Source organism: Nicotiana tomentosiformis, chromosome 2 (genome assembly GCF_000390325.3).
Source record: "Nicotiana tomentosiformis chromosome 2, ASM39032v3, whole genome shotgun sequence".
Classification (NCBI taxonomy): Eukaryota; Viridiplantae; Streptophyta; class Magnoliopsida; order Solanales; family Solanaceae; genus Nicotiana; species Nicotiana tomentosiformis.
Genome location: NC_090813.1, coordinates 41433609 through 41456348, shown reverse-complemented (window position 1 = coordinate 41456348; position 22740 = coordinate 41433609). Strand labels below are relative to the sequence as shown.

The 22740-nt window shown below is 40.2% G+C and overlaps 2 protein-coding genes across 2 annotated transcripts; both read right to left on the bottom strand.

Annotated features, from left to right (window-relative positions):
* Positions 1 to 10910: 10910 nt before the first annotated feature.
* Positions 10911 to 11297, bottom strand: LOC138904665 (uncharacterized). The gene has a single exon (XM_070193170.1). It carries the CDS (start codon positions 11295 to 11297, stop codon positions 10911 to 10913), a length of 387 nt encoding a protein of 128 aa, XP_070049271.1.
* A 7055-nt stretch (positions 11298 to 18352) lies between these two features.
* LOC138904664 (uncharacterized) lies at positions 18353 to 18787 on the bottom strand. Its single transcript, XM_070193169.1, has one exon. It carries the CDS (start codon positions 18785 to 18787, stop codon positions 18353 to 18355), a length of 435 nt encoding a protein of 144 aa, XP_070049270.1.
* Positions 18788 to 22740: the final 3953 nt, after the last annotated feature.

The following is a 22740-nucleotide window of genomic DNA, read 5'->3' as shown; positions in this document are numbered from 1 at the left end:
AACACATATAATATTATGGAAATCACAACTTTAAGTTAATTAGTAATGAAGACTTTAAACACAATGGATTTCTTTCCAAAAAATGGAGTAAAATGGTTGGCAATCGAAGCACAAGTTAAAATCATAAACGAGTAACACATCATTTACTATTGAAATATTTATCCACAAAAAGGGCAATACACAATATCCACCCAAGAATATGTAAGAAGACAAAACAAATTGAGACTATTACAAAGCATAACATTAGTTAAATCAGCCACATATGAGCATCCCCAATCCACTTATGTCACTTCCAACAATCTTTATAGATTATCAATACTAAGACATTTCCAATCATGACTTTAGATACACATGTGAGCAATTAAGAGTCTTAAGCATATTGAGTTTTTTCACAGAGTTTGGCATACTAGCTTTCATTTGAAACATGACTCAAAGCCATAACATTTTAACACACGTATCATTCTTGAACACATTCCCGAAGGATAACATAATGTGATCGGAACATTCGGAACACATTTTTAATACATAATTCTCGACACTTTGCTTACTCAAGATGATTGAATTTATTGGGAACAACTCAGAACATGAGAATAAGGAACTTGAACCAACAATACTTGAAACTTACGGGAACATCGTGGAATTCAATTCTAAGGGAGTAGTTCAGCCAACATACCTCGCTTTGAACTTTCCTTAAATTACTACAATATTCCGGAAGTCCTTGCAACTTCAATCTAATTAGAAACATAACAAAAGTGAACTATAATTAGGAAGATATTCTTGGTCTCAGCTCATTTGAGCATTTTATCAAACACTAGATGTGCAAATTGGTTACAAGGTTCTTCCACAATATTTATTTAACTTCACAACCCAATCCTTACTTATTTGAGCTCAACAATCTTCCCACAAACCTTATTAGTACATGCATGTATAAATAATACTCTTACACCCAAAAATCATACTCCCCATCACCCATCTTTTACCCCAAACTCGAAATTGAAGACTAGGGTTAGATCCTTACCTCTTGAGTGAAGATCTTGTGAGATTTCCTTGTTGGATTTCAAAGCTTGGACAAGATGTTGATGAACAAAGCACTTGAGCTTCTTCCTCTCTCTAGAACACTCTCACTTCTCTCTAAAAATATCAGGTTTTTGTCTTCCAAATGAGCCCCAAAGGCTATTTATCAAAATGGGGTCGGGTTATAAAAATAGGAAAATGAACTCTCCGAACTCAGATTTGCTGTCACAGAATGGACTACAGAATGGGTATGCGGTCTGCACAATGGACCGCAAAATTGGTGCCCAGAACTAGGCTAAATTGGTCAGTATTGCGACCATTCTGCGGTCGCAGAAGTGGCCGCATAATCACATTCTGCCAACCTTTGGTAATTTTATCATTACTTCTTGTAGGAGTGTCCAAATAATGAACGGTTTGAGGATTTAGAAACTAGACTCAAAGTATATGTATTTGAAAGTTTGTTCATCACATAACCTGTTATATATATGAAGATATGCTTGCCCAAAGTTTGGTCTTGTGCGTACTCATTTGGAACTTTAGTCTATCATATAATTTCCAACTTGACTTAGTCTTAGGGGTCTCCTTAGAACCCGTATCACTTATAATATGCCTCATACACTTATTATCGTATCAAATTGATATCCGTCATATTAATAGTCCTCGTCTACACATAAAATAATATAATTAGCACACATCAACTTTCTTAATAGCGCTTAAGTACTTCAAAATTTTCCGGGGGTCATACACAACAACCCAAACCTATAACCGTTCATGCTTTTATATCAAACCCGTCAACTCATATCTCATGAATTTAGAGTCTATAATCATTAATCAAATGCTATAATAAATTAGAGGGTGAACGTTCAATCATCTTGAATTCACATTCTAGGGTTTCTTTTCTCGACAACAATGTCTCAATCAAATACCTAATGATTTGAATGGTTTACCCATATTAATAAGGTGTTGGTGAATTGAAATAAACCTACAATCAATATTAGAACTTACCTTGGATGATGGACAGACCTTGGAGGAAGTTGGGTTCTCGAGATCTTCCCTTTCTATAGAAAATTTATAGGTATGGGTATAGGGAACAAGGTAGGGCTTTAAAAAGGACACTTCAGGTGCGTGCCCAGGCAGTTGAGGGCCCAACCGCGCAACTGATCGTGCAGCAAGGACGGTGGCACTACAACAAGTGCGTTGCCATGCACGTTATGGCTGAGCGTGTAGCTAAGCATGCAGACTGCGCATTGTCCAGTGAAAAACATGTAAATTATTACACGGAGATCAGTTCGGGCATTTCAAATGACTACAACTTTAGTGTTTTATGTTTTCTTTAATTCCTAATAGATTTTTACTTCATCAGGCTGGAAGACAGACCTTCCATAAACTTTGTCAATTTTATTAAATCTTATGCACGTCACTCTATGTACTCATTTTACACATTCATGCCTAATCCAAATATATGGAGTGTTACATGAAAATCTAGCCGAGGAAGGGAATAACTTTGGGAAGAGAATATACTTGGGAGGTAGAGAAGTGACCTGAGAACTTCTAGGTGTCTGGGTACAAAGTGATCAGTTTTCGTGAGGTTTATTTGTTCTCTTAAAGACACCATCTCTTCCTGCTGCTACTGGAAGAAATGCAAAAGAGAAGTAACCGACAGACAAATATCGTACTGCAAGCTTGCTAACTTGTACTCTAAGGCTTTGATGAGTTCTTCATGCTAAGAAAGCTTCTCTACAACCTATTCAACTTTTTTCTCAATATTTTTCCACTTTTCTAAGCATTTTATTGTGAGTGTGTGCAATATTTTTAAAAGTGCTATCTATGTTGTTCAAGATTCTATTTTGAGAAATGGAATTTTTAGACTACCAATTTATAGTTGATTCAATGTCACTAGATGGTGGTTTTTATACCGAGGGAAAAACAATATTCTTTTTGGGGATCTTGGGGGCATGATCTGCACCATCTTTACTAAAATGTTCAAAAGGTGGAAGATCATGGGTATTGTAATGACGCGGCCGGTCCTTTTGTATATTGTAGCCCTGTTACCCTATTTATTGTCTCTTCTATGCTTATTTGTGGTTATGTGACTTTCGGGGTGGTTGGATTTGTTTCGGGGAAGTTTTGGAGTGAATCGGGACACTTAGTCCCAATTTTGGAAGATTAAGTTGAAAGAGTTAACATGAGTTTGGCTTTCATGTAGACAACTGTGTAATGGAGTATTGACAGTTCTAATAGCTTCGTATGGTTATTTTGGACTTAGGCGTATATTTGGATATTGATTCAAAGGTCTGTATGTTTGTTTGGGGCTTTTTGGCGAAAGTTGGAAGGTTGATGGATTGGAAGTTTGAGAAGTTTGACCGAGCGTTGATTTTTTTGGCGCCGGGTTTGGATTTTGGTTCCTGGTGTTGGAATAGGCCTGTTTTCTCATTTGGTACTAGTGTGCAAAATTTGAGGCCATTCGAAGTTTATTTGATGCGGTTCGGCAACATTTTTAGAAGTTGGAAGTTCATTTATTTCATTAGACTTGAATTTGGATGTGATTCATTATTTTGATGTGATTTGAGGATTCTACTATGTTTATATCATGTTTTAGGACATGTTGTTATGTTTTGATGGTGTCCTGAGGGCCTTAGGTGCGATTCGGATTGAAATTTTGACTTAAGGAAATGTTGATGGTTTCAAGTCTACTGTAAGCGCACCTACGAGGTGCTGATAGCAGGTGCGGAAACTTGTGCACTTCTGCGAGGTCGGCTTGGTTGAGGAGAGGTTGCAGATATGAAGGGGTTCCCGCATAAGCAGATGCGCTTGTGCGCACGAAGGTCTGTAGGAGCGGTGTTTGGATGGATACGGGAAAGGCGCATGTGCCAGGTAGGTTCGGCATCTGCGAGACCGTAGATTCGGTTAGTTGAGCACAGAAGCAAGAATGGATATATTTTTGGGAATCCGTAAGTGCAAAACAAGTACCGCATAAAAGGTCCCATAGGTGCGTTAATGTGGCCGCAAGTGCGTAAGGTCGGGGACGTAAGTGAAGCTCGCAAGTGCGAGATTTTGACCACAGAAGCGGTGATTTTGATCATACATGCGATTTCACTGACAGATCTTATATGTCGAAGGGTTTGGCATTTTTCTCATTTTTGGAGTTGTGGAGTTCGGCTAAGGGCATTATTTGGAGTACTTTTCACAATAATCGAAGAGGTAAGTGAAGATTCATCATTTTTATTGATAAATATTGATTATTACACCTAGTTTATGTGATTTTGAAGTGAAATTTGGGGGTTTTAGACTATGTTATTGGAGAGTGAGATGTGATGACTTGAGGGTCAATTTGTGGTTGGAAATAAATAATTTTGGTATGGTTGGACTCGTAATTGAATAGGTGTTCGAAATTTGTGAATTTTGTCGGGTTCCGAGGTGCGGCCCGGGGTTGACTTTTTGATTTTTTGTTAAAGATCTTAGCTTTACATATGGAATCAATTCCCATAGCACGTATTGATTATATTAAGTTGATTTTACTATATTCTTGTCGTTTGGAGGCCGATTCACGAGGCAAGGCTTGTTGGAGTATTGCTTTACGCGTTTTGAGGTATGTAACATTTCTAAACTTGGAATTGAGGGTATTTATCCTTGGAAAACATGTCATTTGTATTCTGTTGGGGTAACGCACATGTTAGGTGACAGGCGTGTGGGCGTGAACTGTGGTAATCATAATCCGGGTTGATTTTTATACTTTGTTGCTTTCAAGTCTTGTGTTATCCATGTAATTCCTACTTGTTAGAGTAATTGAGTTTTGATTCATGTTAGAAATCATGTTTAGGCTATGTGCTTATTCGATTGAGACCTAATGACGCTATTTATGTTGTTTGAGTTATATGCATTAACAGTAATTTTAGACTTAGTCATGGTCCTTCGTTTGCATATCATATCTCAGTATATGTTCATCATTCATTGTTACATCGCATGTTATCATTGTTGGGATGAGTGGAATGATATTGTGAGCCCTTGAGGCTTGAGAGATTGATGATTGAGGTGGGCCTTAGAGCCATGTTGAGAGTGTTATTGTTGATTGGGTTGCACGCCGCAATAAGCCATATTGGCTTTATTACTATTATTATTATGTGGATTGGACTACATGCCGCATTAGGCCTTATTGGCTTTGATTAGAAATTGTGCACGATCTGCCCCTGTGGAATCTGACATATCAAGAGTTAGCGCAGGCACAGTGATATGTACATGTGCATGTGCATTGGTGAGTGGCATTGATGCCAGACACCTGTACAGTGATGAGTGATTGCGTGCGTATGATGAGTGGGCATTTGAGACAGGTAGATTGAGTATTTTGAGAGTGAGAGTACTTGGGAATATCACTGTGAAATCATCCATTTGACATGCATATTTGACATGTAGGCATAGAGATGTACCATTCCTCATGCTAGCTGTAACTGACTTGTTCCTATCAGTTTTGGGCTTCAACTGTTGAACTTGATATCATGTCTAAATTTCTGTAATATGAACGAGTCAACTATGTTAATTCCTTTGAGTTATTTATTGTTATTGTCATTATTATACCTGTGTTGTCATTACATTGGAAGCTGACTATCTTCTTCTGAGCTCGTGACTGCTTTCAGCCCAAGGTTAGTTCTGTTACTTATTGAGTACATGGGGTCGATTGTACTCATACTACACTCTGCACTTCGTGTGCAGATCCAGGTGCATCAGCACGTGGTGATCGCTAGATCCATGCTTGTACCTGGTTGGAGACTTAAAGGGTGCTATGACGACAACATGCATTGACTCTCTTTTCCTTTAATTTCTTCAGTACTATTCTATTACTCAGACAGTTCTACTAGAGATTTGTTTATGTTTGATACTCAGTAGTGCACATGTACTAATTGACACCAGATTTTGGGATAGTTGTAGAAATTTTTCAATTATATTTATCAGATACTTATGATATATTCAAATGATTAAGATATAATGAGACCGTTGGCTTGCTGGCAAGTAGTGTTAGGAACCATCGCGGCTCCGGTGGGATTTATATCATGACAAGTTAGTATCAGAGCACTAGGTTACTTAGGTCTCACGAGTCATGAGCAGGTTTAGTAGAGTCTTGCAGATAAATACGAAGAATTCTATACTTATCTTTGAAAGTCTACCAAACTACTAGGAAACTTCACTTTCTTGCATTTAACTGCTCAATGCGGTTGTATGTTTTTCCTCCTAATTTCCTACTGTTCTCGATAACTAGCACGGTATGGTTGGTGTAGATAGGGTTGCTTCCATCCTCGTGAATAATTACCTCTTGATGATTCCTCTCAAACTTCACAACCCGACGCAGAGTAAAACCGACTGCCCCATCTACGTGTATCCATGGTCGTACCGATAACAAGTTGTAGGTGGCGGATATGTCTAGCACTTGGAATTCGAAATCAAACCAGGTCGTGCCCATCTTAAGATCAAGATTGATTTCCTCAATACTGGCTATCTGAGATCCATCGAACACTTTCACATTAATGCTTCCCATCCATTTCTCATGCAGGCCTTTTCAAGTCTTTTCAAAGTAGTCAGTGAGCATATGTTCAGGCACGAATCTCCATCTATCAGGACACTGGCAATGAACTTTTTGTAATGAGAAATGTCTTGTTGTGACTCAACCCTTCTAACGGTAACTCACTTCGTGGAAAGTAATTTTGTGACTCTCCAGTACCTGTCCTACCATGTTAGCCATCTCCCCGCTAGTGATACTGGTAGGCACATAAGCTTCACTTAATACTTTAATCAAGGCATTCTTCTGTCATGCCCGACCTCGGGGAGCGCGACCGGTGCTCAATTGAGATAACCCAGACAAGCAAGCATGTACAATGCCTTCTACCCGAACATACCCATGAGTAAAGAAAAGATATATTCTCATTAATTAGACTGAGAAAGTCATGTGAACAACATCAAATTAATTACCAATAATTATACCATTTATAAGTCTCCAAAATAAAACATTACACATTCATAGTTTAGGAGTGGAACGCATAATACAATTACAACATTACTAGTTTGACTTCCCCATAACCAAGGCACAACCCGCACTATGTCTAAAGAGCCTCTAATAGATACAAAATGAGTAGCGTAATAGTGCTGACAACAAGGCTCCAGCTGTACCTCAAAACAATATACATAGAGGACAGGAGATACAAGACGCCGTAAAGAAGGGGGCGCACCAAGTCAGCTGAGGAGAGGGTGTACTACTATCACTGATCAATACCGCCCACTGTGGAACCACCTGCATCTATTAAAGATGCAGCGCCCCCAGCAAAGGGGACGTTAGTACATATGGAATAATACTAGTATGTAAAACTAAACACACTCTCAATAGAACGAGTAATAGTAAAATGAGAAGGAAACACGAAATCAACGAGAGCCTTAAACAGTATTAAAGTGCCAACTTAAGAAAAAGATAAATTTCAGGTAAGTTTCAATGTTTTGAAGCTGGGAGATCTTTTTTACCGATACACCACCGTGCTTTTAGCACGGAGTCCGATCTCAGCCCGATCAGGTAAATCATCTCATCTCGCCACATCCAATCACAACATCACCATGTGCGCGACATGGCGTCCGATCTATGCCCGATCGGCTAAGACGTCTCACCACAATTCTGTTTTGGTCGACATCATATCAAATCTCGCTAGCAATAATCCCATCCCATTTAAGAAGAAATATCTCAACACATCAATCTCATCCCATATAAGGGGAAAACAATCTCATCAAATCAGCACGGGGATTTACCCCGCAATCACTCCTACACTGGCATGTGTAGTTTTGGGGTTAGGTTATTTTGAACTACCCTTCCTCGATTACTAAACGATACTCCCAAAGCATGTATTATTTAAAGGATTTACAACTCACTTCATAATCTTTCACACATCTTCCCATTTCATTGGAACTAGTGGCCACGATTGTAATATCATTCTCGGCACGTCGACCGTATTTCATATTCCATACTCACCTCTATAACATTAAAGTGTTACCATGGATTATCATCAATAAGTGATTTTCAGATCAAGACTTTAAGTACACATATGAGCAAACAAATTTCTTAAAGACATTGAGCTTCTCTTCCTCAATTAGGTATACAAACTTGCAATTGAAACATGATTTTAAATCATAACACCTTTTGTACATTGACCATACTAGATTACATTCTCGGAGGGAATCATGATATCATAAGAACATTTGGAACACATTTTGAGTGCATACATCTTTCAAGACAAGACTTATTTTAGAATAATCATTTTTATTAGGAAGGACTCAGAACATGAGAAATAAGAAATTGAGCCAACCATAATCGCAACTTACGAGGATATTGTGGAAATTGATTGTGCAAGAGGAGTTTAGCCAACATACCTAGCTTGTGCTTCCTTACATCACTACAATGATCCAGGAATACTTGCGACTTCAATCTATTAGAAACATGACAAATTTGAACAATAATTAGGAAGATATTCGGGGTTTTAGCTTATTTGAGCATTTTATCAAGCACTAGGTGTGCATTAAGGTTTCAAGGTTCTCCTATGGTGGATTCCTTAATCCCACAACCCAATGTTTACCCATTTGAGCTCAATAAACTTCCCACCAACCTTGATGGTACATGCATGCTTAAATAATACTCAAGAATCGCACTTCTCATTACCTACTTTCAGTCCAATCCCGAAATTGAGGGCTAGAGAGTAGAACCTTACCTCTTGGATGAAGACCTTGCAATTTTTACTTGTTGAATTTCAAAGCTTGATCAAGGGTTGATGAACAAAGTACTTAGGGCTTCCTCCTCTCTCTCTAAAGCACTCCCCTCACTCTAAAATTGAAGATCTTTGCCTTCTAAACGAGACCCAATGGCTTTTAATCAGATGGGGTCAGATTTTAAAAATTAAAAATTGGACCCTCCGAACTCAACTCTACGATCGTAGAGTGCACCGTAGATCAGGTCTGCGGCTCGCAACATGGACCACAACAACGGTCCAAAAAACTAGGTTGCTCTGGTCCAGTCTATAGCCCGCATATCAATTATGTGGCCCGCATATCAATTATGCAGCCGCAGAATGGACCGCAAAATCTCCCTCCGAAAATCTTCATGTTATTTTTGCGACGGATGTGCGGCCCGTGAAAGGATTATGCAATCGTATAGTTGACCATAAAACAACCTCCAAAATTGGCCCATTTCTCTGCTTTACTCAGCGGCGGATCTGCGGTCCGCGGAGAAGTTCTGCGGCCGCATAATGGATCGTATAAACGCCCTGTTATGCAAATATTTTTCTTTAACTCCCTAAAACCCCAGGTTTTAGGTGAAATTTTATGGGGCCTCACATCCTTCCCCTCTTAGGATCATTCTTCCTCGAATGAGGGTCAAAATCCGCAATTAGCATCCAATGTGACCCCACTGTTACTTCTCACACCAGCAGTTCCAAATTCTTTCCTAACTCCCTGAATTTCCAAAACTTTCGTAAGAGTCTCCCCTGTAATTGGGCATATCCACCTGCCAGAGAATCCCAAAACCAGTCCTAACAGCATAACCACAACACAATGATATAGAACAACATGTAAACAACACCGGCCACAACGCCATAAACACTACATTAAAAAAAGAGTATCCTTAACATAAGCTTTACAGGGGAAACATAATTTGTAGAAAGTTAGCTCTTTAACATTTTTCGTGGACACAACTACATAGCTACTCAAATAAATGAGGACACGCCTTCTTTATCTCTTCCTCGGCTTCCCAGGTAGACTCTTCGACTTGTTGCTTTCGCCATAACACTTTCACGAAGGCAATCTATTTGTTTCTCAGCATTCAAACTTGCCTATCAATAATGGTAACTGGAATCTCTTCATAATTCAATTCCTCATTAACCTCTATAGTCTTCACTGGTACAATAAGCGACAGATCTCCAACCAACTTCTTCAACATGGATACATGAAACACCGGGCACACTAAAGACATCTCTATAGGTAGTTCTAGCCTGTAAGCCATATGACCAATCCTCTGGATGATTCTATATGGTCAGACATAACTCAGACTCTAGTTTCCTTTCTTACCAAATCGCATTACACCCTTCATGGGGGAAACCTTCAAGAATACCCAATCATCCTCTTGGAACACCAATTCCTACGACGTACATCCCGATAGGACTTCTGACGACTTTGGGCAGTTTTCAACCATTCCTTAATTATCTTAACCTTCTCCATAGCTTGATGCACGAGTTTGGGCCCTATCAAATCTGCTTCCCCAATCTCGAACCACCCAATAAGAGATCTATATCTCCTGCCATATAGAGCCTCGAACAGCGCCATATGAATGCTATCATGATAACTGTTGTTGTAGTCAAATTCTATGAGTGGAAAATAATCATCCTAGCTACCCTTAAACTCGAGAACAAAGCGCACAACATACCCTCAAGCTTCGGAATGGTCCGCTCTGCTTTCCCATCGGTATGTGGATGGAAAGTTGTACTAAGATTCACTTGAGTACCCAAACCTTGATGAAATTTCCTCCAAAAGTTCGCTATGAAATGTGCCCTTCGATTGGAGATAATAGAAACTGGAGTGCCATGCGACCTGACTATTTCCTTCATATACAACTGAGCATACTGTTTCGCAGTGTTGGTAGCCTTAACAAGTAAGAAGTGTGCTGATTTGGTGAATCTGTACACAATCACCGAAATCTAGTCAAACTTGTGAGGCGTGCAAGGTAGTCCCACCACAAATTCCATATTGATCATCTCCCATTTTCATATCGGAATTTCTATGTTCTGTGCCAACCCACCGGACTTTTGATGTTCGGCATTTACTTGTTGACAATGTGGACATCTTGCCACAAAGTCCGCTATATTCCTATTCATATCATTCCACTAGTAGACTTCCTTAAGATCATGGTACATCTTTGTACAACCTGGATACACGGAATACCAGGAAGTGTGAGCCTCGATCATGATTCTTTCCCAAAGACCATGTACATCAGGAACACATAATTGCCCTTGGTATCTTAGCATACAATCATCCATGCCAAGAGAAAAATCCATGGTCTTATGTTTATGAATTCCCTCCTTCAATTTTACCAACAATGAATTGTCATACTGCTTCTCCTTGACTTCCACAACAAGCGATGATTCGGCCATATTTTGCACAATTACTCCTCCTTCACTAGAGTCCGCAAGACGAACTCCAAAACTAGCAAACCGGTGAACTTCCTTGGCCAACGACCTTTGATGTGTCTCTAAGTGAGCCAAACTACCCATGGATGCTTAGCTAAGAGCATCCGCCACGACATTAGCCTTCACCGGATGATATAGAATATCTGTGTCATAGTCCTTGAGTAACTCAAGCCATCTTCTCTGCCTTAGATTCTATTCCTTATGTTTGAAAATATATTGAAGGCTCTTATGGTCTGTGAATATATCCACATGGACTCCATACAAATAATGACGCGAAATCTTCAATGCAAAAAGCACCGCCGTGAGCTCTAAGTCATGTGTTGGATAGATCTTCTCATGATTTTTGAGCTACCTAGAAGTGTAAGCGATCACCTTGCCATGTTGCATCTATACACACCCTAGTCCGATTCTTGAAACATCACAATATACCAACCCATATGTACCTTCTGGTAGGGTCAACACTGGTGTTGTAGTCAATCTTGATTTCAACTTCTGGAAGCTCTTTTCACAAGCACCATTGGAACTTAACTACCTTCTACGTCAATTTAGTCAATGGGGAGGCAAGAGTAGAAAACCTCTAGACAAACTTTCTGTAATACCTTGCTAAACCCAAGAATCTACGAATCTCTATTGGTGTTGTAGTCCTCGGCAAATTCTTCACAACTGCTATCTTCTGTGGATCAACCTTAATACCTTCTATGGAAACGACATGACCCAAGAATATGACATATTCAAGCCAAAATTCACACTTCAAAAACATTGCATACAACTTGTGCTAATATAGAGTCTGCAGAACTACCCCGAGATGATCGACATGGTGGTCTCAACTTCGTGAATATACAAGAATATCGTCTATGAACACTATCACAAAGGAGTCAATAAAAGGCTTGAAGACTCAATTCATAAGATCCATGAAAGTTGTAGGGGCATTTGTTAGCCCAATAGACATTACCAGAAATTTGAAGTGCCCATATCGGGTCCTAAAAGTTGTTTTCTTAATATCATGTTCCCTGATCTTCAATTGGTGATACCCTGATCTTAGGTCAATCTTGGAGAAATACTTAGCACCCTGTAAGTGCTCAAACAAGTTAGCTATCCTTGGTAGTGGGTACTTATTCTTAATTGTGACCTTGTTGAGTTGGAAATATTCAATACACATTCTCAGTGACCCATCTTTCTTTCTTACAAAGAGAACCGGTGCACTCTAAGGCGACACACTCGGTCAGATTAAACCCTTCACTAACAAGTCCTTCAATTGCTCCATTAGTTCCTTCAATTCGATTGGTGCCATTATGTAGGATGGAATAGATATAAGTTGTGTGCCTGGCATCACATCAATTCCAAAATCAATCTTCCTGTCTGGTGGGATCCCAATGGTCCATCAGGAAATACCTCCGGAAATTCATTCACCACTGGCACAGACTCAAGTGTAGGAACCTCAGCATCAGTGTCTGTAGCCCAAACCAAAAGGTAAATACACCCTTTTGTTTGATCATCTTCGTGGCCTTAAGATAAACCTACCCTTTGGCACTATATCATCCCCATTCCATTCAATAACTGGCTCATTTGGGAATTCAAACCTAACGGTCCTAGTTCGAAAATCAAGCTTGGCAAAACATGAATAAAGCTAATCCATCCCCATTATTACATCAAAATTGACCATTCCTAATTCAATGTGATCCTCCATGGTGTCCCAACTATACACCGTGATGACACAATCCCTATATAGACTCACCAACTTGAATAGATACAGAGAACGGCTCATGAAGTTGTTCCGGTTCTATCCCAAATTCTATAGCAACATAGGGAGTGACATATGACAAAGTGGAACCGGTATCTATAAAGGCATATACATCATGAGATTGGAAAGTCAATATACCTGTGACAACATCTGGAGAAGCCTCAAAACTCTGGTGACCCCTCATAATATAGAAACGGTTGGGTCCTCCCAAACTCTGTGCACCAGCCCTAACTGCACCATGCTCTGTGGGTGCTGGAGTACCTCGAACTGGAGAAGGTGCTGCGGACGTAGTGGCTACAGAACTGGATGGCTGTGCCATACCCCTACCCATACTCTGGCGGGACGAACGGCAATCTCTCTGAATATGACCCCTGATACCGTACCCGTAGCATATCGGCTGGTCCATGAAGCAGGCCCTAACTAGTCCTCCGTTGCTGTTGGAATCTCCCTCCAGGCCGACCCTACTGGTAGGATCCTCTGTTCCCCTAACTGGTCCTGAAACGACTCAGCTGTTGCTGACTGGGTCCTGTTGGCTATGCACTGACCAAAGACTAAGTAAAGGACTGGGATGGCCCTGACGATCCTCCAATCTATTCTTCAATTTGCGGGTCTCTATTGCTTGAGAAACCACCACCATCATCCCTTAGTTCATATTAGAATTCAATGCAGCTATAGCATCCTCAATGATAACCATGGGGCTAAGGCCCTGCACAAATCGGCGCACTCATGCATCCATAGTGGGAAACATGCAGATGGAGTACTTGGACAAGTGTGGGAACCACATATGGTACTCCTACACACTTATGCTACCCTGCTTCTAGCTCTCAAACTCAGCGGCACGGGCCGCCTTAGTCTCGGCAGGCAAGAAATGGTAAATGAAGGTGTCGACAAACTCACTCCACCTCGCCAAAGGGCTCCCCTGCTCACGGAAGTCCTCCTATAACTCAAACCAAGAAGAGGCCACCCCTTTCAGGAGGTAGGAGTCCAACTCCACTCCCTCTGTATTAGTAGCACGCATAACTCGAAGGGTCTTGTGCATCTCATAAGTAAAGTTCTGTCAGTCCTCCTCAGGATCAGTACCTATGAACACTAGAGGATCAAACTAAAGAAACATATACACCCTGGAACTAGCGGAATCCCCTGGCTGACTTGAAGAAGTAGGTGCAACATTCGATCTCTGGGCCTAGGAAGCCACTATCTGAGTCAACATCTGTATGGCTCCCCTAAGATCCCCATCAAAGACACCGGGACTTGAAGCTGGGGCTGGAGGTTGAACAACTGCACCCTCGGTAGGAGTTGGGATTGGTGCAGTCGAAGCAGGAGTAGTAGAATTAGGCGGTGTAGTTGCTGGGGGAATATCCTCAACCCTCTGGTGCTCACCCGCATTATTAGGTATAGAATCAACTGCCATTCATGGGGTGGCATTGACTCCTTTGTTAGTTCTTGCTTTCTTCCTAGGTTCCATATAAGGAAAATTAGAGCAATACATGAGTTCGAGGAGGAACAGTCTTACAATCAGCTCTATCGCACGATCTAGAACATCAAATAACGATATTATTCCTAAATGCCCAAGTTGCCTCCTAATTATATATGTAGTCGACAACACACATATAAGAAGGACTCTACTAGACACAGCTCTGAGACATCCTAGGACAATTTTAAACCTTCGGCTTGGATACCAAGCTTGTCATGCCCTGACCTCGGAGAGCGCGACCGGTGCTCAACAGAGATAACTAGGCCAAGCAGCCTCTACAATGCCTTCTACCCAAACGTACCCATGAGTAAAGAGAACATATATTCTCATTAATTAGATTGAGAAGATCATGTGAACAACACCAAATTAATTTCCAATAGTAACGCCATTTATATGTCTCAAAAATATTATGTTACACATTCATAGTTTAGGAGTGGAATGCGTGATACAATTACAACATTACTAGTTTGACTTCCCCATTCTTGAGGTACAATCCACACTATGTCTATGGAGCCTCTAATAGATACAAAAATATTAGCGTGATAGTGCCGGAAACAAGGCTCCGGCTATACCTCAAAACAATATACATAGAGGACATGAGATACAAGTCCTCGAAATAAATGGGGCTCACCAAGTCAACTGCGGAGAGGGTGTACTGCTACCACTGATCAATACCGCCTGTTGTGGAACCACCTACATCCATTAAAGATGCAGCACCCCCGGCAAATGGGACGTTAGTACTTATAGAATAATACTAGTATGTAAAACTAAACAACCTTTCAATAGAACGAGTAACAGTAAAATGAGAATGAAACATAAAATCAATGAGAGCCTTAAACCGTATTAAAGTGCTAAGCTAAGAGAAAGATAAATTTCAAGTAAGTTTCAATATTTTAAAGTAGGGAGATCTTTAGTACCGATACACCACAGTTCTTTTAGCACGGATTCTGATCTCAGCCCGATCGGCTAAGCAATGTCACCTCGAAACATTCAATCACAACACCACCATATGAGCGGCATGGCCTCTGATCCTAGCCCGATCGGCTAAGCCGTCTCACTACTATGCTGTGTGGGTCGACATCATATCTCATCTCGCTAGCAATAATCTCATCCCATTTAAGGGGAAATATCTCAACACATCAATCTCATCCCATATAAGGGGAAAATTCTCATCACATCAACACGGTGATTTACCCCTCAATCACTCCTTTACCGGTGCATGTAGTTTTGGGGTTAGATTATTTAGACCTACCCTTACTCGGTGACTAACCGATACTCCAAAATCATGTATTATTTAAAGGATTTACAACTCACTTAATAATCATTCACATATCTTTCCATTTCATTAGAACTAGGGGCCACAATTGTAATATCATTTTCGGCACGTCAACCGTATTTCATATTTCATGCTCAACTCTATAACATTCAAACATTACCATGGATTATCATCAATAGGAGAATTTCAAATCAAGACTTTAAGTACACATATGAGAAAACGAAAGTCTTAAGCACATTGAGTTTCTCTTCCACAATTAGGTATACTAACTTGCAATTGAAACATGATTTTGAAATCACAACACCTTTGGTACATTGTTCATACCAGATTATATTCTCGGAGGGAATCATGATATGATAGGAACATTTGGAACACATTTAGAGTGGATACATCTTTCAACAGAACACTTATTTTAGAATAATCAATTCTATTAGGAAGGACTCGGAAACTGAGAAATAAGAAATTGAGCCAACCATAATTTCAACTTACGAGGACATCATGGAAATCGATTCTACAATAGGATTTTAGCTAACATACCTCGCGTGAGCTTCCTTAAATTAATATAATGCTCCGGGAATCCTAGCGACTTCAATCTATTAGAAAAATGACAAATTTGAACCATAATTAGGAAAATATTTGGGGTTTCAGCTCATTTGAGCATTTTATCATGCACTAGGTGTGCATTAAGGTTTCAAGGTTCTCCTATGGTGGATTACTTAAACCCACAACCCAATGTTTAGCCATGTGAAGTCAATAACTTTCCCACCAACCTTGATTGTACATGCTTGCATAAACGATACTCAAGAATCACACTTCCCATTACCTACTTTCAGTCCAATCCCGAAATCGAGAGCTGGGGAGTAGAATCTTACCTCTTGGGTGAAGACCTTGCGAGTTTTACCTCTTGGGGCTTCCTCCTCTCTCTCTCTAAAGCATTCCACTCACTCTAAAATGGTAGATGTTTTCCTTCAAAATGAGACCCAATGGCTTTTAATCAAATGGGTCAGTTTTTAAAAATCAGAAAATGGACCCTTTAAACTCAACTCTACGGTCGCAGAGTGCTCTACAGATCAAGTTAGCAGCTCACAAAATGGACAGCAGAACTGTCCCAAAAATTTGGCTGGTCAGGTCCAGTTTGTGGCCAGGACTGCGGCCCGCATATCAATTATGTGGCCACAGAATGGACCGCAAAATAACCCTCCGAAAATCTTCATGTTGGTTCTGCGATGGATGTGCATCCCGTGAAACAATTATGCGGTCGCATAGTTGACCGCAAAACAAACTCCAAAAGTGGCCCATTTCTTTGCTTCACTCCGCGGTGAATCTGCAGTCCACGGAGTAGTTCTGCGGTCGCATAATTGACCGTTGTCACACTCTATTCTGGAAATGTTTTGTCTTCAACTCCCCAATGCACTATTTCACTCAAAAGTCTGTACTGCGGTGAGTCTAAAACCCTCAAATGCATTAACTTACCTCAAACCACGAAATCCCGGGTTTTATGTGACATTTTACGAGGCCTTACATTTTTTATGCGTCTGAATTTGTAACAGCGACAAGATGGATATCTGGGCGGGAGTTTTGTTCAAGTGGTCAACAACAGAGTACTCCCTCACCTATACATTCTTCCAAAGATCGTCAGTGTTTGTCTCAATGACATGTGGCTTAGATGTAGTTTCTTTGCTTGTTCTTCCAAGATTCTTAGGTGTATAAACTCTGCCAGTTCTGGTCATACCTTACGCAACACCTGACTCTTCCATATTGGCTTTTCCTTTGCTTCTTGCCTCCACCACATAATACCATGGGAAGGCATCACACTGATAAGACAGGTTGGAGCTACAATCACAGTGAATGGCATGGCTACCTCGACCTCAAACGGTGCCTGGGTTTTCACCATGATCGATGATAGGGTGACATGAGATGTTTTTGGAGCATCCCCCTCTGGAATAAGTACTATGGATCCCTCTTGATCCCATTCCTCATCAGTTTCTATCACATTCACTACCTCACACCTATGATCTGGGAGAGGGTTATTAAGGACATTTGGATCGACTTCCTTTGCTTGTATAAACTTGGTATTGATCAGTGTCTGAATCGTATCCTTCAACATGCGGCATTCCTCAATGGTATGACCCTTCATACCTGAATGATAGGCACAAGTTTTGGTGGGGTTAACCCACTGGGAAGGGTTCTCAACAACAACAACATGAATAGGGGTGACGTAACCAGTGGCCTTTAGTCTCTCATATAGTTAGGCTATGGGTTCAGCGATTGGGTTGTATTTTTTGGGAGGTCTACAGTCAAATTTGTTCATGGATTTGGGTAGTTTTGGGTATTATATGTATGGTAGGTGTTTGGTATGTAAGGGGAGAGTTAGGGACATGGGCTACCATCACGGCACCCACTTATTTCTTCATTGAGATACCTCCTGATTGCAAGGCTTTGTTTGTGGCATGCAGTGCCTCGAAATTGGTCACCATCCAGCTCTTGATTCCTTCTTCTATCCTTTCTGCAAACTTGATAATGCCTGAGAACTTGTGATTCTCGATAACCATCAACCTTTCATAATATTGCGGATCTTGAGCTCTGACAAAGAACTTGTTCATTTGTTCTTCTTCAAGTGGCGGCCTCACCTTGACGGCCTCTGATCTCTAATGAGTAGCATACTCGTGGAAGGTTTCAGTCAGCTTCTTTTTGAGGTTGTGGATATAGAAAACGTCTGGCGCGTTCTCTAAATTGAACCTGAATCTGTCCATGAAATCTGATGCCATGCTCACCCAATTCGCCCACTTTTTCAGATTCTGGCTGATGTACCAAGATAAAGCGTCTCCTGTAATACTTCGCATAAACAGTTTCATGTGGATTTGTTCATTCTTACCCACTAACACAATCTTGTCACGGTAGGTTGTAAGATGTACCTTAGGATCACTAGTGCCATCAAATATCTCAAACGTGGGAGATTTGTAACCTTCTGGCAATTCTATATCCAGCTGGCTACATAAGTCTTCATAATTCAAACCTTCAACACCCTTCCCGCCTTCAACACTCTGGACTCTCCCTGTCAGCTTCTTGAGTTCTTCTACCATTTTTGAATGTGCAGGTCTGTCTAGGTCGGCTCCGATATGTATAGGGTTTGTTGTGGGGTATGGGGTAAGGTTTCCATGTATATTGGGTTGCCTTGATGAGTTCCTGGAACTTGGGTATATGGGTGATCATTGATTGAAGTTTTAGGGGGATCAAAGGTAAGTTGTGGTGCATTTTGAGGAGTGTGATAAGTTATGATTTGTGGATAAGAGGTCAGGTAATGGTGTTGTTATTGAGGGGTTTGTACTGGTGGTGGGATATGATTTTTGAGGAGGTGCGGGATTGTGATACTAGTGTATTGCAGGAGGATATTTTGAAACTATGGGTGGTGGATTTTGGTTTTGGTTGTTTTGCGGTGGTGTTTAGTTTTGAGTGGTTGTGTTTTGCTGGTTGAGGTTAAGGACATTTAGAGTAAGGTAAGGGTTTGCCAGATTTCGGACCTGCTCAAGCTCACCCTGCAACTCCAAGATTTTCTTCTCCAAACGTAAGACTTACTCATTATGTCCTGGCGTACTTCTTCCGTCTGAGGTTTCAACATTCTCTGCCATGGTAGCATTTTCTTTTCGGTTACCACTTAGATCATCCATCTTTCCTTTGTCTTTGCTTTTCAGGTCGCTAGGTGGAGGAGGAAGTGGAGGACCTTTGGATATGGTGTGGTATGCTGATGAGGCTAGAATGCACAGACCAACCTTTGGAAATGGGACTAATCAAAAGAAAAAGGCAAAAGGTAACCAAGTTAGTAAAACGAAGTAAAAGTGTTTTTGAAATAATTAACCGTGTATCACATAAGGTTATGCAATAATTCACGTCCTAATTTGGGGACCTCATTGTGCCTGAGGTAGGCCTAAGCGACACATAGACTTGGAGGAAACTAATGCCAACGTTTCCTCACTCCATTAATGCGAAAATAAGCCAAATCAATCTTTCACTAAATCGAAAATAATAATTATAGAGTCACTAATGGCATTAAGCCTTATTACATCAAAATCTAATCTAGTCTAGAAAGCAGTAAAAAACATAATCTCCTAGTCTACTTGGTCCCGAAAGGACCTTCTCCATTCTTGGCTCTCTTGGCTCCATCAATCACGTTTCCGAAATCGCACATGTCCAGTATCAAGTACACCATTTCCAACTTCCTTCCTTCATCCGGATCCATGCCTTGACAATCCCAAAGTATCTTTCTCATCTTCCCCTCTAGGTCCATCAGTCCTTGTTCTAGATGTTCCAAAATTTCTGTCGACTAATTTGCAATTTCCTTCCATTCTCCGATCGCTTCCATATCCACCTTATGTTGCTCTATATTTTTAGCTTCGGATACGAACACCCTTTTTTGTAGCCTCTTGTACTTTACCTGTGCCTCACCCACCTTATCAAAGATCCTATCTTTTAGATTGATCCCTTGTCTAACGTCCCCACCTATGTCGTCCTCCAACCATGTCAACTTCGTTATGGTACTAGCCTAAGTGTAAATCCTAAGCGGAGTCGCCATGCTGTCGTGCCCCTTTTTCTCTCGAAAGCGGGTTTCGACATGTGACAACTCTTTTAAATAGGGGTATTAAAAGAGAAGATTCACCACCAAATGATTTTGGGGTGCGTTAGGGCACCTATTCGCAAATAACTATGTTTAACTACCCTACGTCACCAAATATCGTGTAAAGGATCAAATTACCTCAAAGAGAAGTGCGTTAGGGCACCTATTCGGATTACAATAGTCCTAAGTGATCATATAAGTGAGGGTAAGATAAGGAATTTATAGTGTAATTCTGAATAGCTCAGTAATCATAAAATCTTCATAGTGTCATGTATATGGGTATAAATGTCATATCATGCATAGGTATATGCGTACATAACATCATCAAGCCTCTGAGGGCATCCCATCATATCATCTCGGTCTCAGTGGGAAATATCATAAACATATGCCAGTTGATCAGGTGGCTGATGCATATATAACACCGTAACCTTTCCCCATAACACATATACATATAATATACGCGTATATAACGCCATTTGTAAAAGTTGCATGTTTGCTCGTTTCGTTTGTATCTTATGGATCATTCCAAAAGGAAAGAAGAGATAGCCTTAACATGTCTTATCACAGTCTATCCAATGACCACGTTGAAATCGTCTCATCGCACTTTAATCTACAATAACGATAATAATGCTATCGTTAAGCGATGAAAGATGCAACTATCGTACAACTAACGACAAGCTTATTTATTATTAAAACGAGCAGCATCTCCCATGTTTTCCTTTCTTTCCCCAAGTCCACAAAAATAACAAGATCACATACGACATTCAACTATATACTTTCAGCACCACAACACACCGAACAGCCCAACAACACAATCCACCCTACACAACAACAAGTGCACAAATGTCACCATCAGAACTACTACTTAACACGACGAGCGGTAAGCTTGGATTGGAACCAAACCCCAACTCTTTTTACCATCTACCCTACACTTAAAACACCTTCAAACAGTACAGAATATAAAAACATATATGGGAATGACATTGCAACCTTATATCCATCATGAAAGTAACATCAAAAACCCAACAACATATTACAACAATATGGACAACTTCTAGGTATTGTGTGGTTTCTTATTCTCCTATTTAAAACATCATCAACATACTAAAAATATTTACCAGCATAACAACAATAAGAACATTATAACCAAGCCATTCCCCACAATTTCCAGCTATATGAAGTCATATACACAACTCCAAAATAGTCCAATAAGAGACAACAACTTCTTATACAACTTCAAGTTCTATCTTGTAATTCTTCATTCAAATAACTCAACCAACGCATATATAAGCTTAAGACCAAGAAATAGAGTGTTATACATACCTTAAATAATCAAAAACAACTCGAACCAAAGCTTCCTTGGGCTTACAAGCACCCTTAATGGCATCACAACACCATACAGACTCTTTTCTTCACTTAGGCTAAATTTTGAGGATAGGTCTAGGTAAAATCACCTTGGATTAGTCTTGGAACCTTGGAGAGCTGTTAGAGAGGTGTAGAGAAAGTTTGGGAAATTATCTCGGTCAAAAATCGCCAAAAATGAGGCGTCCAACCCCGGTAAAATGTTCAAGGGTCGTTCACCACCTAAGTGGGTCCCATTGGGAGCTGCTTGTATAGTCTCGCGAAAATGCGAATATCTCTATACTCTGATGTCGTATCGACAAATGATTTAATGTGTAAGCACAATAGTGTAACATATTCATCTCAGAATTTGACTCAAAAGAACCACGCATTATTTATAACCCGCTCACTTACTCTAACATAGAGGTCAACGACATTGCCTTTCTTCTTGAATCAACTGCCCTCACACAGCATTAGAGAGTAGTTCCACACAATAAAATTTAATAACAATTAGGAACTCAAGATGGAAAGAATTTGCTCTCTCTCAGAAACAACATTCATATGCCACAAAAGATGAATCATAAGCTTGCCCGTAGTGTACTACTCTACTAATCAAGTTCATTCAGTTAAGGATCAAGTAGGACTTTAATTGGTCGTAATGTAGGTTGCGGGGCGGGTAGGATACATTTACATATAAGAGTGACTACACCTCCCTAAGCACTTTAATACATGTACTCTAACATTCAAAACCCCACACTTATGTCAAACCAAAACTCCACCTTCACATCAATATACATCAACTCCTCAATTATTTAAGCACAATTACATCAATAGTTACCACTTATCCATGAAATATTTTCACAACAATACAACTATTTTTTCTTTCTTTTTTTCAATTCAAGTGGCTCTTATGTTTTCAAAATAGTGCACCTTTCTCCTTATTTCATTAGTTCGACTCAAAAGTCAAACCAACCACCCCACACTTCAACTTTTACACAGTTCATAATAATTTCAAGTGCTCACGAGAGGTACAAGGTTCAAATACATGGTCAATTCAAACAAATGAGTAAAGCTTCTAATGTG

Bases quoted from the DNA above. Each gene is read 5' to 3' on its own strand.
- LOC138904664 (XM_070193169.1), bottom strand. From the start codon at position 18,787: ATGGTAGAAGAACTCAAGAAGCTGACAGGGAGAGTCCAGAGTGTTGAA.
- LOC138904665 (XM_070193170.1), bottom strand. From the start codon at position 11,297: ATGGGTAGTTTGGCTCACTTAGAGACACATCAAAGGTCGTTGGCCAAG.